The sequence below is a fragment of the Cannabis sativa genome, chromosome 8 (assembly GCF_029168945.1).
Source record: "Cannabis sativa cultivar Pink pepper isolate KNU-18-1 chromosome 8, ASM2916894v1, whole genome shotgun sequence".
In the NCBI taxonomy this organism is placed as follows: Eukaryota; Viridiplantae; Streptophyta; class Magnoliopsida; order Rosales; family Cannabaceae; genus Cannabis; species Cannabis sativa.
In genome coordinates this window covers 23,098,404-23,115,165 of record NC_083608.1, presented here as the reverse complement: position 1 = coordinate 23,115,165, position 16,762 = coordinate 23,098,404, and the positions used below count along the sequence as shown (strand labels likewise).

General features: G+C 33.2%; 2 protein-coding genes across 3 annotated transcripts; both read left to right on the top strand.

The window, feature by feature from the left end:
- Positions 1-1,360: 1,360 nt before the first annotated feature.
- On the top strand, positions 1,361-8,751 carry LOC115701434 (uncharacterized protein At3g28850). Of its 2 annotated transcripts, none has more exons than XM_061102598.1 (2): positions 1,361-2,982; positions 8,461-8,751. In XM_061102598.1, exon 1 carries the CDS (start codon positions 1,657-1,659, stop codon positions 2,944-2,946), a length of 1,290 nt encoding a protein of 429 aa, XP_060958581.1. In that variant the 5' UTR covers positions 1,361-1,656; the 3' UTR covers positions 2,947-2,982; positions 8,461-8,751. The 2 variants fall into 2 exon arrangements, with proteins under 2 accessions (XP_060958581.1, XP_030485096.2); XM_030629236.2 differs by lacking the exon at positions 8,461-8,751 and adding an exon at positions 6,548-6,674.
- Positions 8,752-10,314: 1,563 nt separating this feature from the next.
- LOC115700954 (DNA-directed RNA polymerase V subunit 5A) lies at positions 10,315-13,248 on the top strand. Its single transcript, XM_030628632.2, has 4 exons — positions 10,315-10,756; positions 11,575-11,751; positions 11,928-12,041; positions 12,653-13,248. Exons 1-4 carry the CDS (start codon positions 10,469-10,471, stop codon positions 12,776-12,778), a joined length of 705 nt encoding a protein of 234 aa, XP_030484492.1. The 5' UTR covers positions 10,315-10,468; the 3' UTR covers positions 12,779-13,248.
- The last annotated feature ends 3,514 nt before the right edge of the window (positions 13,249-16,762 follow it).

Genomic DNA, 16,762 nt, shown 5'->3' with positions numbered 1-16,762 from the left:
TACCTTATAATTTCTAAAAGGGCTCTCTATGAATACTACAATAGCGAGAACAATATGCTAGGAAGATCTCAATCGAGTGAGATGAGAAATAGACTTAGTGTCTTGTATGATGCAAGTAGTGTGTGGGAGAGAGAAGGAGAGAGTGCAAGTGCTCTAGGATTTCCAGAGTTAGAACTTAGAACTCATGAATTAGAACTTAGCCCATTTTAGTTTAGCTTAGTGCTCTTTATATAGATGAGAGCTTACAATAGATCTAGTTTAAAGTAGCTTAATATCCCTTAAAATGAGGAGATATCACCTCTTTTTCACATATAAAATATACAGAAAATAACCTATTAACTATTCTTAAAGAATAGGTAAATATTTGAAGTTAAACCCCTACTTCCGTGGGTTGTTGGAGTGAATTCGTATTTGAGAGTAAACCATTGTCTGTCCAGGGTGAAAGCTGCAGAAACACCAATTGTGTCTGCCAACAGGGGAGCTGGCCAACCTACCCTTCGTTTGAGACTGGCCGACACATGCTCCTCTATGGCCGGCCAAGTATTGTTCCTATAGCCTCAGCATGTGCCTGCCAACATTCTATGTGTTTGCTAGCTTTCTCATGTGCCTACCAGCTTTTTCATGTGCCTGTCAGCTTTTCCATGTGCTAGCTAGCCTTGGTACGTGTTGGCCAGCCTTGGTACGAACTGGCTAGCCTTGGTACATGCTGGCCAGCCTTGGTACGCGTTGGTCAACCTTTCTAGATTCTTTATACAACTTTCCTTACAAAGGTCAGGCTTTCTTAGTCGAACAGACCCTTTTTGATGTTACAGTCACTCTTTGGTCGAACAGGCCCTTTTTGGTGTTACAGTCACTCTTTGGCTAGCCAGCTTGGGCTCAAACCCTAGTCGACAATACAAGCTTCCTCTGGCCAGCCTATGTACTCCCCTTGGTCGGCTAGATATGGTTGTACAGCTTCTTGACGACTTGTTTAATTCCTTTTGCTTGTTGCTTAACAGTTGTCATGCCTTGTAAGATGACTTTATCCTGCAATTGACAAGGCTGTATTCCACGTGTCTTCAGTCTTACTTATGTAGACATGCACGTCAAGTGAACAAAATTTAGAATAACAAATATAATCAATTATTATTTTTTTTTATTATTTTACATCTTGTACATTAAAACATAATTATAAATATTAAATAGTAAGTTAAAAATAGCACAACTTCTTTTTTTTAGGCTCAATTTAGCACAAATTTTAGATATTCTTCCTAATAGCAATGCTTCTTTTCTTTTTTTTCTTTTTAGCTAATATGTAATGTTATAAAATAAGATGACTTTCTTTAGCCATAACCTATACATATACAATGCATTCAATTTCATTCTATCTTCCCCACTCAAACATCTTGAAAACTATTCCTCAACCAATAATACACACACTCTCTCTCTCTCTCTCTCACACGCACAGCCACACACAGCCTTTTCATTTAAGCTTCCAAAAGCTCTCCTACCCACTTTTGCAAAGACCATTTTTTTCATTCTCTTCGAAAAATAATCAGTTAAGTCTATTCTTGTGAGAGATTTTACAGAGAGAGAGAGAGAGAGAGAGAGTAGTAATAGCAGTAGAAGAACTGAAGAAGCAGGAAGAAAGAAAAGGCAAAAGGGCATTGTTCATTAATGGGCTGCTCTGCTTCAAAAAATAGTGTTATTCTCCCCAAAAAACCAGAGAAAGGGTCTTCTTCATCGCTATCAAATCCTTCTGCTTCCGCATCGGAGTCCTCCATTGCTTCCTCTCCAGTCCCTAGAGCTCTCTCTCTCCCAACCCCTTTGGTTCACCACCCTGCCATTAGAAAAGGGGATACTCACCACTTGGTCTCTCTTACCTCCACCACTTATGGCTATGGCTCCCTCCTTGACCATGCCACACCCGAAAACCCGACCATGAAACCGAAGGATACGCTTCTTAAGAAGCCTAAAAAGGCGTCGTTGAATTCCCAGAAGAGAGCTTTGGCTACGGACCACGACAAAGACCTTTCGATTATCCCTCTGTCACCTGACTCAGTCATTAACACATGGGAACTCATGCACGGTCTCGACGAAGACTCCGTTTTCAACTCCGCCAATCTCGACCGTCCGATCAAATTCCAGACCAAACCCAGTTCGTGTAGGTACACCAACTTTGATGGGTCGGGGAAGAAACGGATCAACTCGTTCGAGTCAACGAGATATTCCGAAACAACGACGTCTTCGTCTTCAACAACAACGACGACGACTACTTCTTCTTCCTCTTCTTCTGCTTCGTCCTTGTCGTCTTCCATAACGAAACCCCTTTGGCAGCACTTATCTGAAGAAAATCTCTTATCGAATATGGATCCCAATGTGGGATTAACTTATAGAAGAGCCTTATCTTCGCGGCAATTGGGTTACAAACACTCCAAAACCAGGTCACTCGGTTCGAGTCCCTTCTCTTCGTTTTCTTCTTCTTCCAACAGTGCTTGGTTCAAAATACCAAGAGCAGAGGACAAAATCGTAATTTACTTTACAAGCTTGAGAGGGATAAGGAAAACATATGAGGATTGTTGCTCTGTACGGATGATATTCAGAGGCTTCAGAGTTCCAGTCGACGAAAGAGACATATCCATGGATTCAGAGCTCAAAAACGAGCTTCAAAGAGCTCTAGGAGGAAAAGTTTTGACTTTGCCTCAAGTTTTCATAAGGGGAAAGCACATTGGGGGGTCAGATGAGATCAAACAACTTCATGAAGTTGGAGAATTGGCTCAGCTCTTAAATGGGTTCCCCATATTGGATCACGGAATGGTCTGCAATGGCTGCGGTGGTGTAAGGTTTCTTCCTTGCCCGAGCTGTAATGGCAGCCGGAAAGTGTTTGAAGAAGACCAAGGAGAGTTGAGAAGATGCTCTGATTGTAATGAGAATGGCTTGATACGATGCCCAGGTTGTTGCTCATGAATTATGTGTCACTGAAATTGAGATTTTTATTTTGAGGTAATTTGTATTTTTTTTTACATATATATGCAATAAATTTACTTTTTATTTCAATTATTTTGTTTGGTTAAGCTTTTCATTTGCCTGTAGTTAGAACTATTTTATAAAGAACTATAAGATAATATAAATTTTTACTTATTTTTAGTGTTTGCATAACTATCATATCAATATATTTTTTTTATTAAAAGTATTTTTTAAAATGATTGGATATCATTAAAAAAAAAATTTATGAGTAAATCAGGAATAAATTATTTTAATTTTTAAAATAAATTCTCAAAAGTTGTTTTGAGAAAAATTACAAGTTCTAACTTTTTCGAAAAAGACTTTTAAATTAAAAAAAAAAAATTATTTTTTATCCAAACACCCTAAAAAAAAAAGTTAATTCTAAAAATTAAAAAAGAGTTTATAAAAACTAAACCACACAGTCATAGCATTCACTTCACTCTAGTGTGAGATGTGTATGATTAATTAACAATACATTTTTCTATATTTAAGTAACTTTACTGTGAAATAAGTTATGTATAACTAAGGTTGGCCTTATATATAGGCGGGATAGGCTCGTGTTTAGGATCCACACCTTTTAGGGATCAAAAATAAAAAATACAATATATCATTAGTATTTTATTTAAATAAAATTAAGTGAATTTACACAATAAATATTCATAGCTTAATTGGTTGTGGTTATATAGTACATTATATAATGGTATGGGTTCGAGTCTTACGATATTTTTTTCCAATATAATTTTTTTATATAATTCTAAAGTGAGGGTCCGAAAATTTAAATAGCTGTATGTATGCATATATATTCTCAGGTCCGCCTGTATATAACTTCAAGGTGGCATTTATCAACAAACAAAAAATAGCTACTAAAACTTAACTACATGATAAGGTTTTAGTAATTAGATAAATCAAACAAAAAAAAATCCTTCAAGGTGGCCGATTGTAGCGATTTAACACAATACTTATGCATATTTGGGTATTGGGTTCATACTAGCCGTACTTTATCTTAGTCAAGAGCACAATTGTACAATGATTTTTTTTTCCTTGAGTTGGTCATAATTCCGTACAAGACTAATATTTATTTTTTTATAGAACCAAAAGCTCATAGATTAGCAGAAAGTGAGGTCCACAAGAAGAGACCCCTCCCCAATAAAAATATTCTCACAAATGTAATTGAATCCAACCATAAAAGCTAAATAATTGTCCACAAAAGAAATGCAATTGCGTTTGACAAAACGAAAATTACAAGAACTAAAGGTATTCCTCAGCTTAACAATGTCGTAAAAACCCTTTGCAATACGCCAATCAGGAAGATTATTAAAATTTAAAGCATGTACAGCCACCTGACAGTCAGGGAATAAAGAAACAACCAATGTTCTTGGCCCAATCAAGAGCCATTTTCATAGCCATACATTCTGCCTCAAGAGCAAAAATTGCTGGAACAAGATTTAATCATCCATCTTTGAATGAAGCATCAATGAAAATCTTCCAATGTGGTGAATGATAAAAATCTCTATCCCAAAACTAGGAAACTCTCTGAGCTTTTATGTAGTACTAGAAGAATTTGACCCCATAAACTCTTAAGAATCTACAATTAACCAAACACTTGACCTGTTCAATAGACCAAGTTGTATTCTTAAAAATTCTTGCATTCCTACATGACCAAATGGTCTCAAAAAGAGAGGCTATGTAAATAATCAGGTGAAATTTTGAGTCAGCATTGACCTGAAGCATCAAATTTCCAATCTTATCCATCAAGGTATCACCATGGCACTCATTGATTCTCAGAGACCAAGGATCCCCATACCACAGGGCCCTGGCCAAACTACGTTGAGTAAATAGGTGTAGAAGAGTTTTAGTTCAATATTATAGAAAGGACAACTTACCTTACTAGCAAAAGGAAGCTTATTTCTAGTAGTCAAGGCCAGAGACAGTGCTCTCCAAAGGAACATGCTAAGTCTAGGATGAATACTCCTGCCCCATATCAGAATCCACATTGCTTTCCTCTCTGAAAACCTATTGCTTTGTTCCCTTGGCTAAAAACCTCTCATTCATACATCCCTTCCAAATCAAAGTATCATGTTGCAACTCTGAGACAATAAGAATTTAACTAATTTTCTCGCCTAACTCCTTTCCAAAAACATAAATCAAAAATTGAGTGTCCTACTTCTTTGAAGAGAAGTAAATTAAGCCAGCCACGGTTCGCATAGAAGGGACCCTATGTATGACATATTCCATCAAAACTCTAAAGTCTTTTGTAGTCAAGCCATGAAATCTACGGTTGAAACCATACATCAATACTCTCCCCCATCACAAATCAAAGTTTGAGCTTCATTGGCAATGGAGTCTTTAGCTGAGTTTCATTCTCCAACCCTCCACATGACTTAAGAGTTTCTTCCAAAGGAATTCGAAGTTTAACTTCTTACTTCGATGGAACTAAAAGGGGTTCCCAAGATGAGATTCCTCTCCCTGTACAACTCCATCAACAATTTTTTTTTTTCAATTTCCTTCTTCTTAGTCAAGAACATGTTAAGAGAGAAGAGAATACCAAACTTTTGTCTACTACACAATTGCCTTGACCACCTCTCAAATTTAGAAAGGCAATCAATCAGTGCTTCTGCTTCTGAGATGTTGGCTCTAGCGAATATAATAGTGATCAACAAACATAAGATGAGAGATCGCAGGGGCATTCTTGAAGATACGGATCCCATGAATGATGTTTTTGTTCAAAGTCTTAGAAAGCAGTCTATATAAAACTTCATTACATAATAAAAATAAAAATGGTGACATTGGGTCCCCCTACCAAAGTCCAGAGAAATGTTTCTTAAGAGGATTACCATTTTACTAACTTTCATTAAAAAAAAAACTATTTTACTAACCTAAAATCAAATACTATTTTTAAATTTGTTCTTTAATTATGAACATCAACACATAATAAAGTATTAAAATAGTAATTCATACCTTAAAAAGTCATAACATAAGGAAATTTGTAATAAAATCATAATTTATACAGTAAATTGTAGTTTATTTAAGGGTGTTTGGTACATTGTATTATATTGTATTATTTTAATACAATACTATATTTTTTTTTTTGTAGCAATACAATACTATATTTAGTTTGACAGATTGTGTTAAATGATAATTATGTTTGGTATAAAATAGCATTGTATTAATTTTTTTTAAGAAAATAAATAAAATACATATTTTTAGTTATATCATATGTAATACTAACTCCCACTTGAGCCTTGACACGACCCTTACTTTGGACCCTAGCACTGTCTTTGACCCTAGGCCTCAGACCTTACCCTGAACCACAGCCCCGGTCTTAAACTCGGACCTCGTCTCGGCCCAAACCCCGACCCTTAGACCTCGATCCCTAACTCCAACTTTACCACTATACAACATAAATTCATAAATACTATAATACAAGCTTATACATCCATTTTCTTCATACACTATGATTTGTATTAAAAAATATCAAAAATAATTTATACAAATATAACTTATGCTCCAAATATAAATCCTCTGGTTTCATTTAAATTGTTTTTCGCCCTGAGGCTTACAGGAAAATGGAAAGGAAAAAAAATACATTTAAAGAAAAAGACATCTGGATTCGGGCACCCCCAATTTACAGATAGTATCAGTGCAAGTGGTACGCATTCCACGCTCGTAGAATTTCTGATCCATTTAATCTTTTTAGCTGGTACGTTCTGTTACCCACTTTGTGTTGGATTTTTTAAGATCCTTCCTAGTTAGGTCCTAAGACCCCCACTCCTGGTTCTTGAGATATTGAGAATATTCTTCTTAGGACGAGATCGCCAATTTCAAATGTCTAGCTTTTAACTTTCGAGTTAAAGTGCCTAGCAATTTTGTCTTGATACATTTTCAGTTGGACATGAGACTGCTCCCGAAGTTCTTCAATTAAATTTAAGGATTCTTGAGGTAAAGCATGGTTCCGAGTAGGGTCGTAAGTTTCTCACCTATGAGAAGGGACAATTTTCTCCACTGGATGACTGCTTCACATTCATATGCCATTGAGTACGGAGTGTGCCCCGTTGAAGTTCCCTCCGTGGTTCGGTATGCCCAAATAAATCTAGGAAGTTCTTTCGGCCAATAAGCTTTGCATGCCTGCAACTTTTTTTTCGACGTGGTCTTTAGGATTTTGTTGAAGACTTCCACTTGGCCATTTTCCAGTGGTCTAGCCACAACTAAGAAACTCTTGATGATTCTATGCTTGACAAAGAAGTCAGTAAAGTGATCACTATCGCATTATTTTCCACTGTCTAATACAATCTTCTACGGAAGGCTGTAATGACATACTATATTTTTGACAACAAGGTCCAAAGCCTTTTTAGAGGTGATTGTGTTCATTGGTTCTGCTTCTACTCATTTGGTGAAGTAGTTAACAATGATAATTGCATACTTGACTCCTTCTTTTTCAGTTGGAAGAGAGCCTACTAGGTTGATTCCCCAAACAGCGAAGGGCCATAGGCAGCTCATGAGGGTGATTTAAATTGATGGAGCTCGTGGAACCTTGGCATAGCGCTGGCATTGTTCACACTTCCAGACATATTCAATGCAATCCTTTTTCATGGTTGGCCAAAATTACACAACTTGAACTTGATCAGTGTCTCTCTAACTTAGAGTGCCTAAGGCGCATGTGGAGGCAGAGCTTAATTATGGTTTTTTCACCAATGTGGAGATTGTTAGTTTTGGCTCAAAAGCCAAATTGTCTTGAAGTTGCAAATGTATGGTTCAATAATCAAGAGATTTGGAACTTATTATTTATCACATTTGTCAATGAAACTATGCTATAGCTATTGACTTTTTTTTCTCTCATTAATTACATATGGTTAGAAGATGAGCTACCTCACATTATTACATATGGTTAGGAGGTGAGGTTTTCCTTCTATAAATATGGAGCTCGTTGAAGAGCATTGCAACTGAGTGCAATTGGTTTTGCAATCGGGTTCACTTGAAAAATCTGAGAAAGAGAACATTTGTATAGCTAAGCTTTGGAAAATACTTTAGTGAGTTTAGAGAAACACTTTAAAAAAAATACTTGAGAGATATTATTAGTATTCTGTATGTTTTCTACTTAGCTTAATAATATCAACTGTCTCCGTAAAGTAGCAAATTACCAAACTACGTAAATTTTATGCGTGTATTTTTTTTTTACCAATTTAATATATATATCATTATTTTTCGTTATTTATTACTTCCACACACAATAAATAATACATGTATGAACGTCTTTTTTGTTTATGAAGAATTGTAGCTAGAATTATATTTCTCAATTTGTAATTTCACACATATATAATGATAGTGCCTTGCGGTAATCAGGTGGCTCAACTCAGTTGAAAAATGTGTAACTGTAACAAATTTTAATCAAAATCGTTGCTTAAGTGACTATTATTTGCTTTATTCATCCAAAATATTAATGTGATTGGTTTCGTTTCGTCCGATAATTGTGATCAGAAAACGTAACAATCCAGCTACAAAAACCAGCAACCAATCCATAAGAAAATGAAGAAACAATTAAAATTGAAATTGGTATTAGAAGAAGAAGAAACGGCTTACCAGAGAAGAGATGAAACAACTTACTGGTTGTATAAACGTGCTTGAAAGTATTTGATTGCTTATTTGGGCAAATTCGCAGGACACACCAATATTTCAATTGATGAAGATTGATATGGAAATGACTTAAATAAATGAAATCAAACTTTCCATATTGTAAACTTTTCTTTCTTTTTCCCATATTTTAAACTGTTTCCCATAAAAGCCATATAAACGTCATGTTATATATGAAAATCCAGACCTTTGACAAAAAAAACTCTCAAGTGTTGTATGTTGTTCCCATAGTGTTGTCTTTGTCTATAGCACCCCTCATATTTGAGAAGTTTGAGAATTCTTGTCTTAGATTGTATTTGTGCCAAACAATGTGTTATTAAAACTTGAGATTTAAAAAGTGGTGTTATCCGATGTTTATGTTAAGTTGGAAAGTTGTCAGCTAAATAATCAATACAAAATATGTCTTTGGAATAAGTGTAACTGTTATTTTTTTAACAGAATCACTAAGTCATATTTATACTATCTTTAGTAAATTCTATTTGATATTATATGAATTTATTTAAGAAAAATTATTATGTGACTAGTTAAACAAAAAGATTGGAGGAAAGTTGTCATTGAAACTGATAGTCTTACTGTGGTGCAAACGTTCCGTAGTTCTATTCCTATAGTTTCATACTTTGGGAGTATTATTTCTGATTGTACGATGTTGTTAAATGACTTGCGAGAGGTTTATGTTAATTTCATTAGATGTTCTGCAAATAGTGTTGCTCATTTCTTAGCTCGAGCATCCTATTTAGTTGTTGATCATGTTATCAGAAGTAGTGATGTTACTCTAGATTTTAATCTTGTAATCACTATGGATTGCAAATAATAAAGATGAATTATTTCAAAAAAAAAATCAAAAAAGATAAAGTTTTAATAATTAGATAAATAAAATATTTAGTGTGATTTTATATTATAGATAAATAAATAAATCTGAGATTTGATATTTTATTCTCATTTTCATTAATTTATATTTTTTTTGGAAATTACATTGTATACCCATTTTATTTTATTTATTTTTATTTTTACCTTCATTTTCATATTCTTTAAAATATAAATCTATTATAACCCTTAAATTAATATAAATTATGTGCTGCACTTAAGTGGAGGGCAAATGATATATTAGGCAACTCACTTATAAAGGATATATTAGGCAACTCACTTATAAAAGTGAGTAGATTTTAATGAAATATAATATGAGGGTATTATTAATTAATAAATAAAAAAAGGGAAACTTATAAAAATACTAGAATTCGAGTTAACTTTTACAAAAATACTGTCACACGAAAATCTTTTCAAAAATACTTTATTTTTATAAAACAACAGTAAAACACAAAACAGAACAATTAAAAACAATAGTGTAACAATTAAAAAATAACATTGAAAACTTAACACAGTACACAGTATAAAACTTACAAGGTATTTTTAAAAAAATTTCTGCTAAGTGAAAAAGTTGGAAATTTGTATTCATCAACTTATTCTAAATTTTTTGGGATAAGTTAAAAAATACCTCTTTTTTTTGTATCTATTAATTAAAAATACCATCATATTATATTTTTTAAAAATATACTCAATATACTAAGTAAATCTAGCATATAATTTGTATTAACCTAAGAAAATATTATTTATAAAAATAGATATATATTAAAAAAATATTAAAATAAAAGTAAAAATTAAATAAATAAAATAAAGTGAGTTTAAATATAATTTCTTAAAATGTTTTCGTCTAAACAAAAATTGGGCCATTGGAAGGGGCAACCACTCAGAAGTCACAAGAGTCGAACGACTTTATAACCTTGGTTGGAGTAGCAAAACTGCGTATATTTTCTACACTCCAATTGTGCCACTGGTGCTGGGAGAGAGAGACAGAGAGATGGAGGGCAATGGCATTGGAAATGGCAATGGGGGTGGAGTAGAGGACATGAACGAGCCGGCTCTGGGGGAGTGCTTGAGTGGGTACGTTGACCAAGGAAGCGTGGAGAGTCACAGGTACTATCGTTCTCGGAAAACCGTAATGGAGATGCTTAAAGACAGAGGCTACTCCGTACCAGCTTCCGACCTTAACCTCACTCTCAATGACTTTCGTGCCATTCATGGACAGTCTCCTGATCCTGAACGCCTCCGATTCTCCGTTACTCATATCAAGAACCCTTCTAAGAGGGTAACTCTACTCACTCACTCACTCACTCACTCATCATCACCACCACTTCTTGCAGTTTTCCATTCTTTATTTTTGAAATTTGATTAGTTTAGGTTCAGATTAGGTCGTAATGGGTAGGATTGAGGTCTACCCTTTTCTGCATGTCTTCCGATGCTTTGAATTGAATACCCTAAACCTGTATTTGTTTTTTCTTTCGAAAATCATAAGCAGCTTGTGTTTTTTGAGGATGATAACTATGAAAGAAAAGCCTTGATGAATGTGTGATCATTATTTTTACAACGTCGTTTGAGAGATTTAGTGTTCTTTGGAAAAGCAGATAGAGAATGAGAGAAGAAAAAATAATCAGGCTTGAAGAAAATATTCACCATTAACCACTCTTTTTTTTTTTTTGTTTCTTCCTTTTCATACTTCGTTAAAAACTTGTAGTTTGGTACATGGCCTTTTGTGCTGATTTTAGAAGCTAATGCTAAATTGTGCTGTGAATAAAAGAGCGGAAGCCCTTCCTATTATCTGGTAGAGATTGTCCATTTCTTGACGAATTTATGAGCTTTCTGGATAATAAGAGTTAGTTACGTTTATTGCCTTGATATTTGGTCTATTTCCTTACAAAATTGTTTTTGAGAATTCGAGTTTAGATGATGTCTTATCCAGTCAAAGAAATTATAGAAATTTTTCTCTTAGAATGAAGGTTATTATCTCTAAAAGGAGGGGAAAAATACAAAAAGGAAGAGGAAATTAAAGTCTTATATTTGTCAAGCTTGAAATGTAGTCTTAGGTTGCTATGAATATTGAGTTCACTGTTGTTCCTTTTGTTGCAGATTCTTGTCATTTTCTGTGGGCCTGGTGCGGTGAAAGTGAATACAGTTAGAAGTATTGCGGCTCAGATTGTTAATAGAGATACTTTAAAGGGGCTAATTTTAATAATTCAAAACCCAATAACAAGTCAAGCTCAAAAGGCTCTTGATTGTTTGTCTTTCAAGGTTGAAATTTTCCAGGTATATTTTTTCTGACAAATGCAAATCTTTGTTTTCACTTCTCATGCTTAATTTTTCGATTTAAGTGAAATGAAGCTCTTAGGTATTTTCCAAGTTGTGACTAGGCATGGGCAGTACCTTAGAAATTCTTAATCTCAAACTTATGATAACTTCATTGTCTTCTTTCATTGTGTCAGATTACTGACTTGCTTGTTAACGTCACAAAGCATGTTTTGAAGCCAAGGTATCAGTTTCTGACTAATAAGGAGAAACAAAATCTCCTGAAGAAGTACAGCATAGAAGAAAAGCAGGTTAATCTTTTTACTGATATCTCAGTTGTTATTCCTTCTTGGTCTCTGGCCATGATTTTTGTAACCATTCTAATAAGCAAGGAAGTTTGAGTGAAGTTTTAAAGATTATGATAGTGACCCTTATCTCAGAGTCTTAGACTTAGTTAACATAGTGGAAAAGTAATTTGTTTTTGACTATAGCTAGATGCTTGGCCACCAAAGTAGGGCTTCACTTCATTGATTTCCTAGCAAGTGACATCTGACAGATTACGGATAATCTTCTCAATTTCACTAAAAGGAGATATGGTGGGGTCTAGTACAAAATAATTTATGGTTTTTATCTTGTAAATATTGTTACCTTGCCTGCCTTGTTTGAAGGAGCAGTTTACAAAATCTCTGCCTTGTAAATATTTCAGTTGTCTCTTTTGTTTGTTTGGTCGAAGTTACACACACTAGTATTAAAGACGCAATGGGTTGAGCTAGTTTCTTATGCTGTTTTTAAGTACTTTGCAGGTGAAAATAAGCTTTGTTTATCCAGGACAAGATTGCCTAACTCGAAGTGGGGTTGGGTAATTACTGCTTCAATGTAGTGTATGTATTGCTTGAATGTTAACAATGACTTTTTCTTGCAGCTACCTCGAATGTTGAAAGAAGATGCAATTGCTGAATACTATGGACTTCAGAAGGGGCAAGTGGTGAAGATTTCGTACACTGGTGGAATCTCCGACTCTTACGTTACATATCGCTGTGTATGGTGATCACTTTTATGTGCAGTTCATTATTTGGTAGCATACTTCTAGTGTTATATAAAGGTAAGATTGTTGACCTCTTCTGGGTTACTGCCGTTATATGTCTTGTGGGATTTTGGGTTGATGTTTCTGTCATTGTGTGCCCATCTGTGGTTTAGAGATGAGATTACACTTTTGTGGGGGCGAGTTATAAAATTTCATGTTCCAAGGGCACATAGCTGGTGAAAGAATGTATGTTAAACAAGTACTTTTGTTACAAGATGACCCGATTAAACGTTACTTTTCCTTACCATGTGGTTTCTCATAGAACGGCCTGTCGTGTTTCTTTGAGGGTTGTCGTTTATAAAAACAAACAACATTTTCGTAAAGAAATGGAAATGGTCTTCGTTTGAGCCATAGCATTGTACTGTTAGTGTTGGAACATTATTGTGAATTATTAAAAACTTGATGAAAAGCTGCTATATGAGATCCTTTAAAAATTAGTCCTACATGTTTTGGAATACTTATAAGTGATTAAAAACTTGATCCTTTAGAATAAAGGAACATGTTTGGTATTGTTTTCTGTTTTTTGTTTTCAAAAAATTGTCTTTAGAAATGAGAACAAAAAATAGTTTTTGAAGTTTATAAAAGCAAGTCATGTTTGGTTAGTGTTTTTTAAAAACAATATTGACCAAAAGTAAATTGGTTTTTAAAACAGAAAATAACATTTTGTTTTCAAAATTCTTGTTTTTTGTAACTCTGTTTTCTGAAAACTGTTTTCAAAAAACAAGGCCAAACAGGCCAAATTGTTTTCAAAAAATAATTTTCTGTTTATAAAAACAAAAAACAGTTTTTTAGTTATGATGCCAAACATGCACAAGATCTCCTTGTTAAAAATTGGTGTTTCATACTGTGTTAAAACCTATCAAAGTTTGACCATCAACTAATCTAATTTTTATTAAATATGTTGATTAATTTTGTTGACTTTATTAGAGGTTTAATTTTTTTATAAATAAAAAATTAATTGATGTGTTAAATTTTGATTGGTTTAACACAATATGAGACACTAACAGAGGATCTTGATTACTTTAAGGATTAGTTTCGGAACACTTATAAGTATATATATATATGAGGAAATTACACTCTGTACCCTTTTTATATTGTCCTCTTTTATTTTTACCTTCTTTTTTAAAATCTATCATTTTTACCTCTTTTTTTAAATATTGTACCAATTTTGCCCCTGTCACTTCAAGATACTCTTCATGTGATTCTCTTATGTAAGGGTATTTTGGGTACAATACATATAAAAAGAGGTATGTTTCAAATAAATATAAAATTAGAGGTAAATTTGATTAATTGATGAATAAAAGAGGCATTTTTCAACTTACCCCTATATATATAGTAAGTATATGTATGGATAATTGGGTTGGGCTCCAAAGGGTATTAACTTTGGGAAACTTACAAAAATACTGTTTTTTTACCAAATGTTTTCAAAAATACTGTGACACGGCAAACTTTACATTTTTACTGTCCAAGCCCATTTTTATTTCTTTTATACTGTCCAAGCCCAATATATTTACTTTTATATTGTAAACAGTAACAAAACACAAAACGGCACCTCTCCTTCGTGGTTGGGGACGGACAAATCAACACCAGAATCATAGAAACATCAGGAAAGAACCATAAAATCTGGCAAAGAGAAAAAATTACTTAATCAACAACAAATTACTGTTTTGTAGTGTTGTTTTATTGTTGTTTTAATATGAAAAAAAGGCCACATAAATGAAATATTGTAAAAAATGACAAGACATGAAATCTATACCAGTTCTCATAAAGAGCAATGGGCAATGGAAAAAATAACATAATTATTTCAAGAGAATGTGACAATCCTATAAAAAAAATATAAGAAAACACTACTAAAACAAACACAAAAAAAATAAAGAACATAAAAAACAAGCATAAAAAAACTCTGGAATGGTAGTATTCGGATCGGGTGTACTTGGATTCCCATCCTATAAAAAAATATAAGAAAACATTACTAAAACAAAACTAAAACAACACAAAAAAAAAAAATTAAAGGACATAAAAAACAAGCATAAAAAAACATTAAAACTAAATTAATGAAATGACACACCTCGACAACCCTTTTTCTAATTATGTCTTCAAACAGATCAGTTGATTGATCAATCTTCACTTGGTATTTACCCTTTCCCTAAGAGTTAACAAAATAAAACCAAAACAACAACAAGACACAGAGTCAGACAAACAGAAAACTATAAAATAGGACTAATAAAAAAAAAACATGCAAGAAAAAAAAATATATGAAATATAATCAACTTGAAAAAACCCCTAAAACAACACAGATCAATAGAAAAAAATTTTATCAGATTTGGGAGACTTTGGAACTTTGGCTCAAACTCAAAATTAGAGTCGGAGTTCTCCAACACAGATTGAGGGTATTTTTGATTTAGTGTTCTTTGAAGTACCAGAACCAATATTTGCAAGAACAGATCTAGAAAATCAAAATAAAAAAACCACTCTTTATTTTCCCCCCAAAAGTGTGACTAAAAATTAGAAAAACTAAAAAAATGAGAAGAAGATGAAGAAGAAGAACTGGACAAGAAATAAAATAAAAATTTTATATGTTAATGGAGAGAGTAAGAGAACTTAAGGAGGAAGATAGTGAGAAAAAAGATAATAAGTGTATGAATTTTGGAAAAAAAAAAACAAAAGAAAAGAAGATGTCACTCTTGTCACATCTCACGTCCAATCAATCTCTCTAATAAAACCAAAAAAAATAAATTAAATTTTGATGTGGGGGGACACTAACTACTCATTATTTTATTTATTTATTATTATTATGATGAAATGTTTTGGGAAAAATAATTGACACAGTAGAGAAAAAAAAACAGTATAAATGTAACAATAAGCGTGTCACAGTAGAAAAAGTAATAAAATGGGAAAAGTTAGTAATGTATGTAAATTTCCCTTCTTTTATAGAGGAGAGATGAGTCACAAAAACTTACCTGAATAAACATCACACGCATGTGTGTTTTTTTGGAGAAAATTTATTTGTTAATTATTTTTTTTATTTAATTAATTAAAATTAGTTTTATAAATATGTTTAATTAATGGGTAAACAGAAACATTTTCTCATTCTTTTTTTCAATAATGTACCCACGATGCAACTTAATCTCCCATGATTAAAAAAAAAAGAACAACTTTCTTCGTCTTTATTTTTTATGCGCCTTATATAATACATCAGAACTAACAGGAGAAAGACATTATTTCTCATATAGAAAAATAAAAAAGATTTATGATTATATTATAATATGCACTTTAAATAGTAGTATTTTTTTAGTGTAGTATTTTCAACGGTTCTCTACAATGAAGGTTCGAAATAATTGTTCGATTGACTTGTTTTATCTTGAGGACGACGAGGCTAATAGATTGCTTGCACAAGGGGTACACATTTTTGTGGAAGAGAGATGAGTCACACAAATGCTCGCCTAAACAACACACGTGCGTTGTCGACCGAGCTGAGCTGGTTGGTGTGGTGTGGTGTAGTGTGGTGTGCATTTTATTTTTTTGGAGAAAATTTATTTATTAAATTATTATTTTTTAAATAATTAATATTATAAAAGTATTGAATTAATGAGTAAATAATTTTACGATTATATTATGATATGTATTTTGAGCAATAGTATTTTTTTGGTGTGGTATTTACGATTATATTATATTATGTATTTCGAGCAGTAGTATTTTTTGGATGTGGTATTTTTTATGGTTCTCTATAGTGCAGTGAAAAGGTTTGATATAGTGGTTTGAATAGGCTATTTTATCCCGGGGAGGACGGGCTGATAGTCTGCTTGCATAAGAGGGTACTCGCTTTTGTGGAAGAGAGATTAGTCACTTAAAGACATACCTAAACAACACACGTGCGCCGTCGACCGAGCTGAGTTGATTGCTAACATGGTTTTTAAATTTAAAGCTATTTTACATCTCAGCTAAAAA

Bases quoted from the DNA above. Each gene is read 5' to 3' on its own strand.
- LOC115700954 (XM_030628632.2), top strand. From the start codon at position 10,469: ATGGAGGGCAATGGCATTGGAAATGGCAATGGGGGTGGAGTAGAGGAC. The intron at 10,757-11,574 runs GTAACTCTACTC...CTTTTGTTGCAG, and splicing joins TCAAGAACCCTTCTAAGAGG to ATTCTTGTCATTTTCTGTGG. The intron at 11,752-11,927 runs GTATATTTTTTC...TCATTGTGTCAG, and splicing joins TCAAGGTTGAAATTTTCCAG to ATTACTGACTTGCTTGTTAA.
- LOC115701434 (XM_061102598.1), top strand. From the start codon at position 1,657: ATGGGCTGCTCTGCTTCAAAAAATAGTGTTATTCTCCCCAAAAAACCA.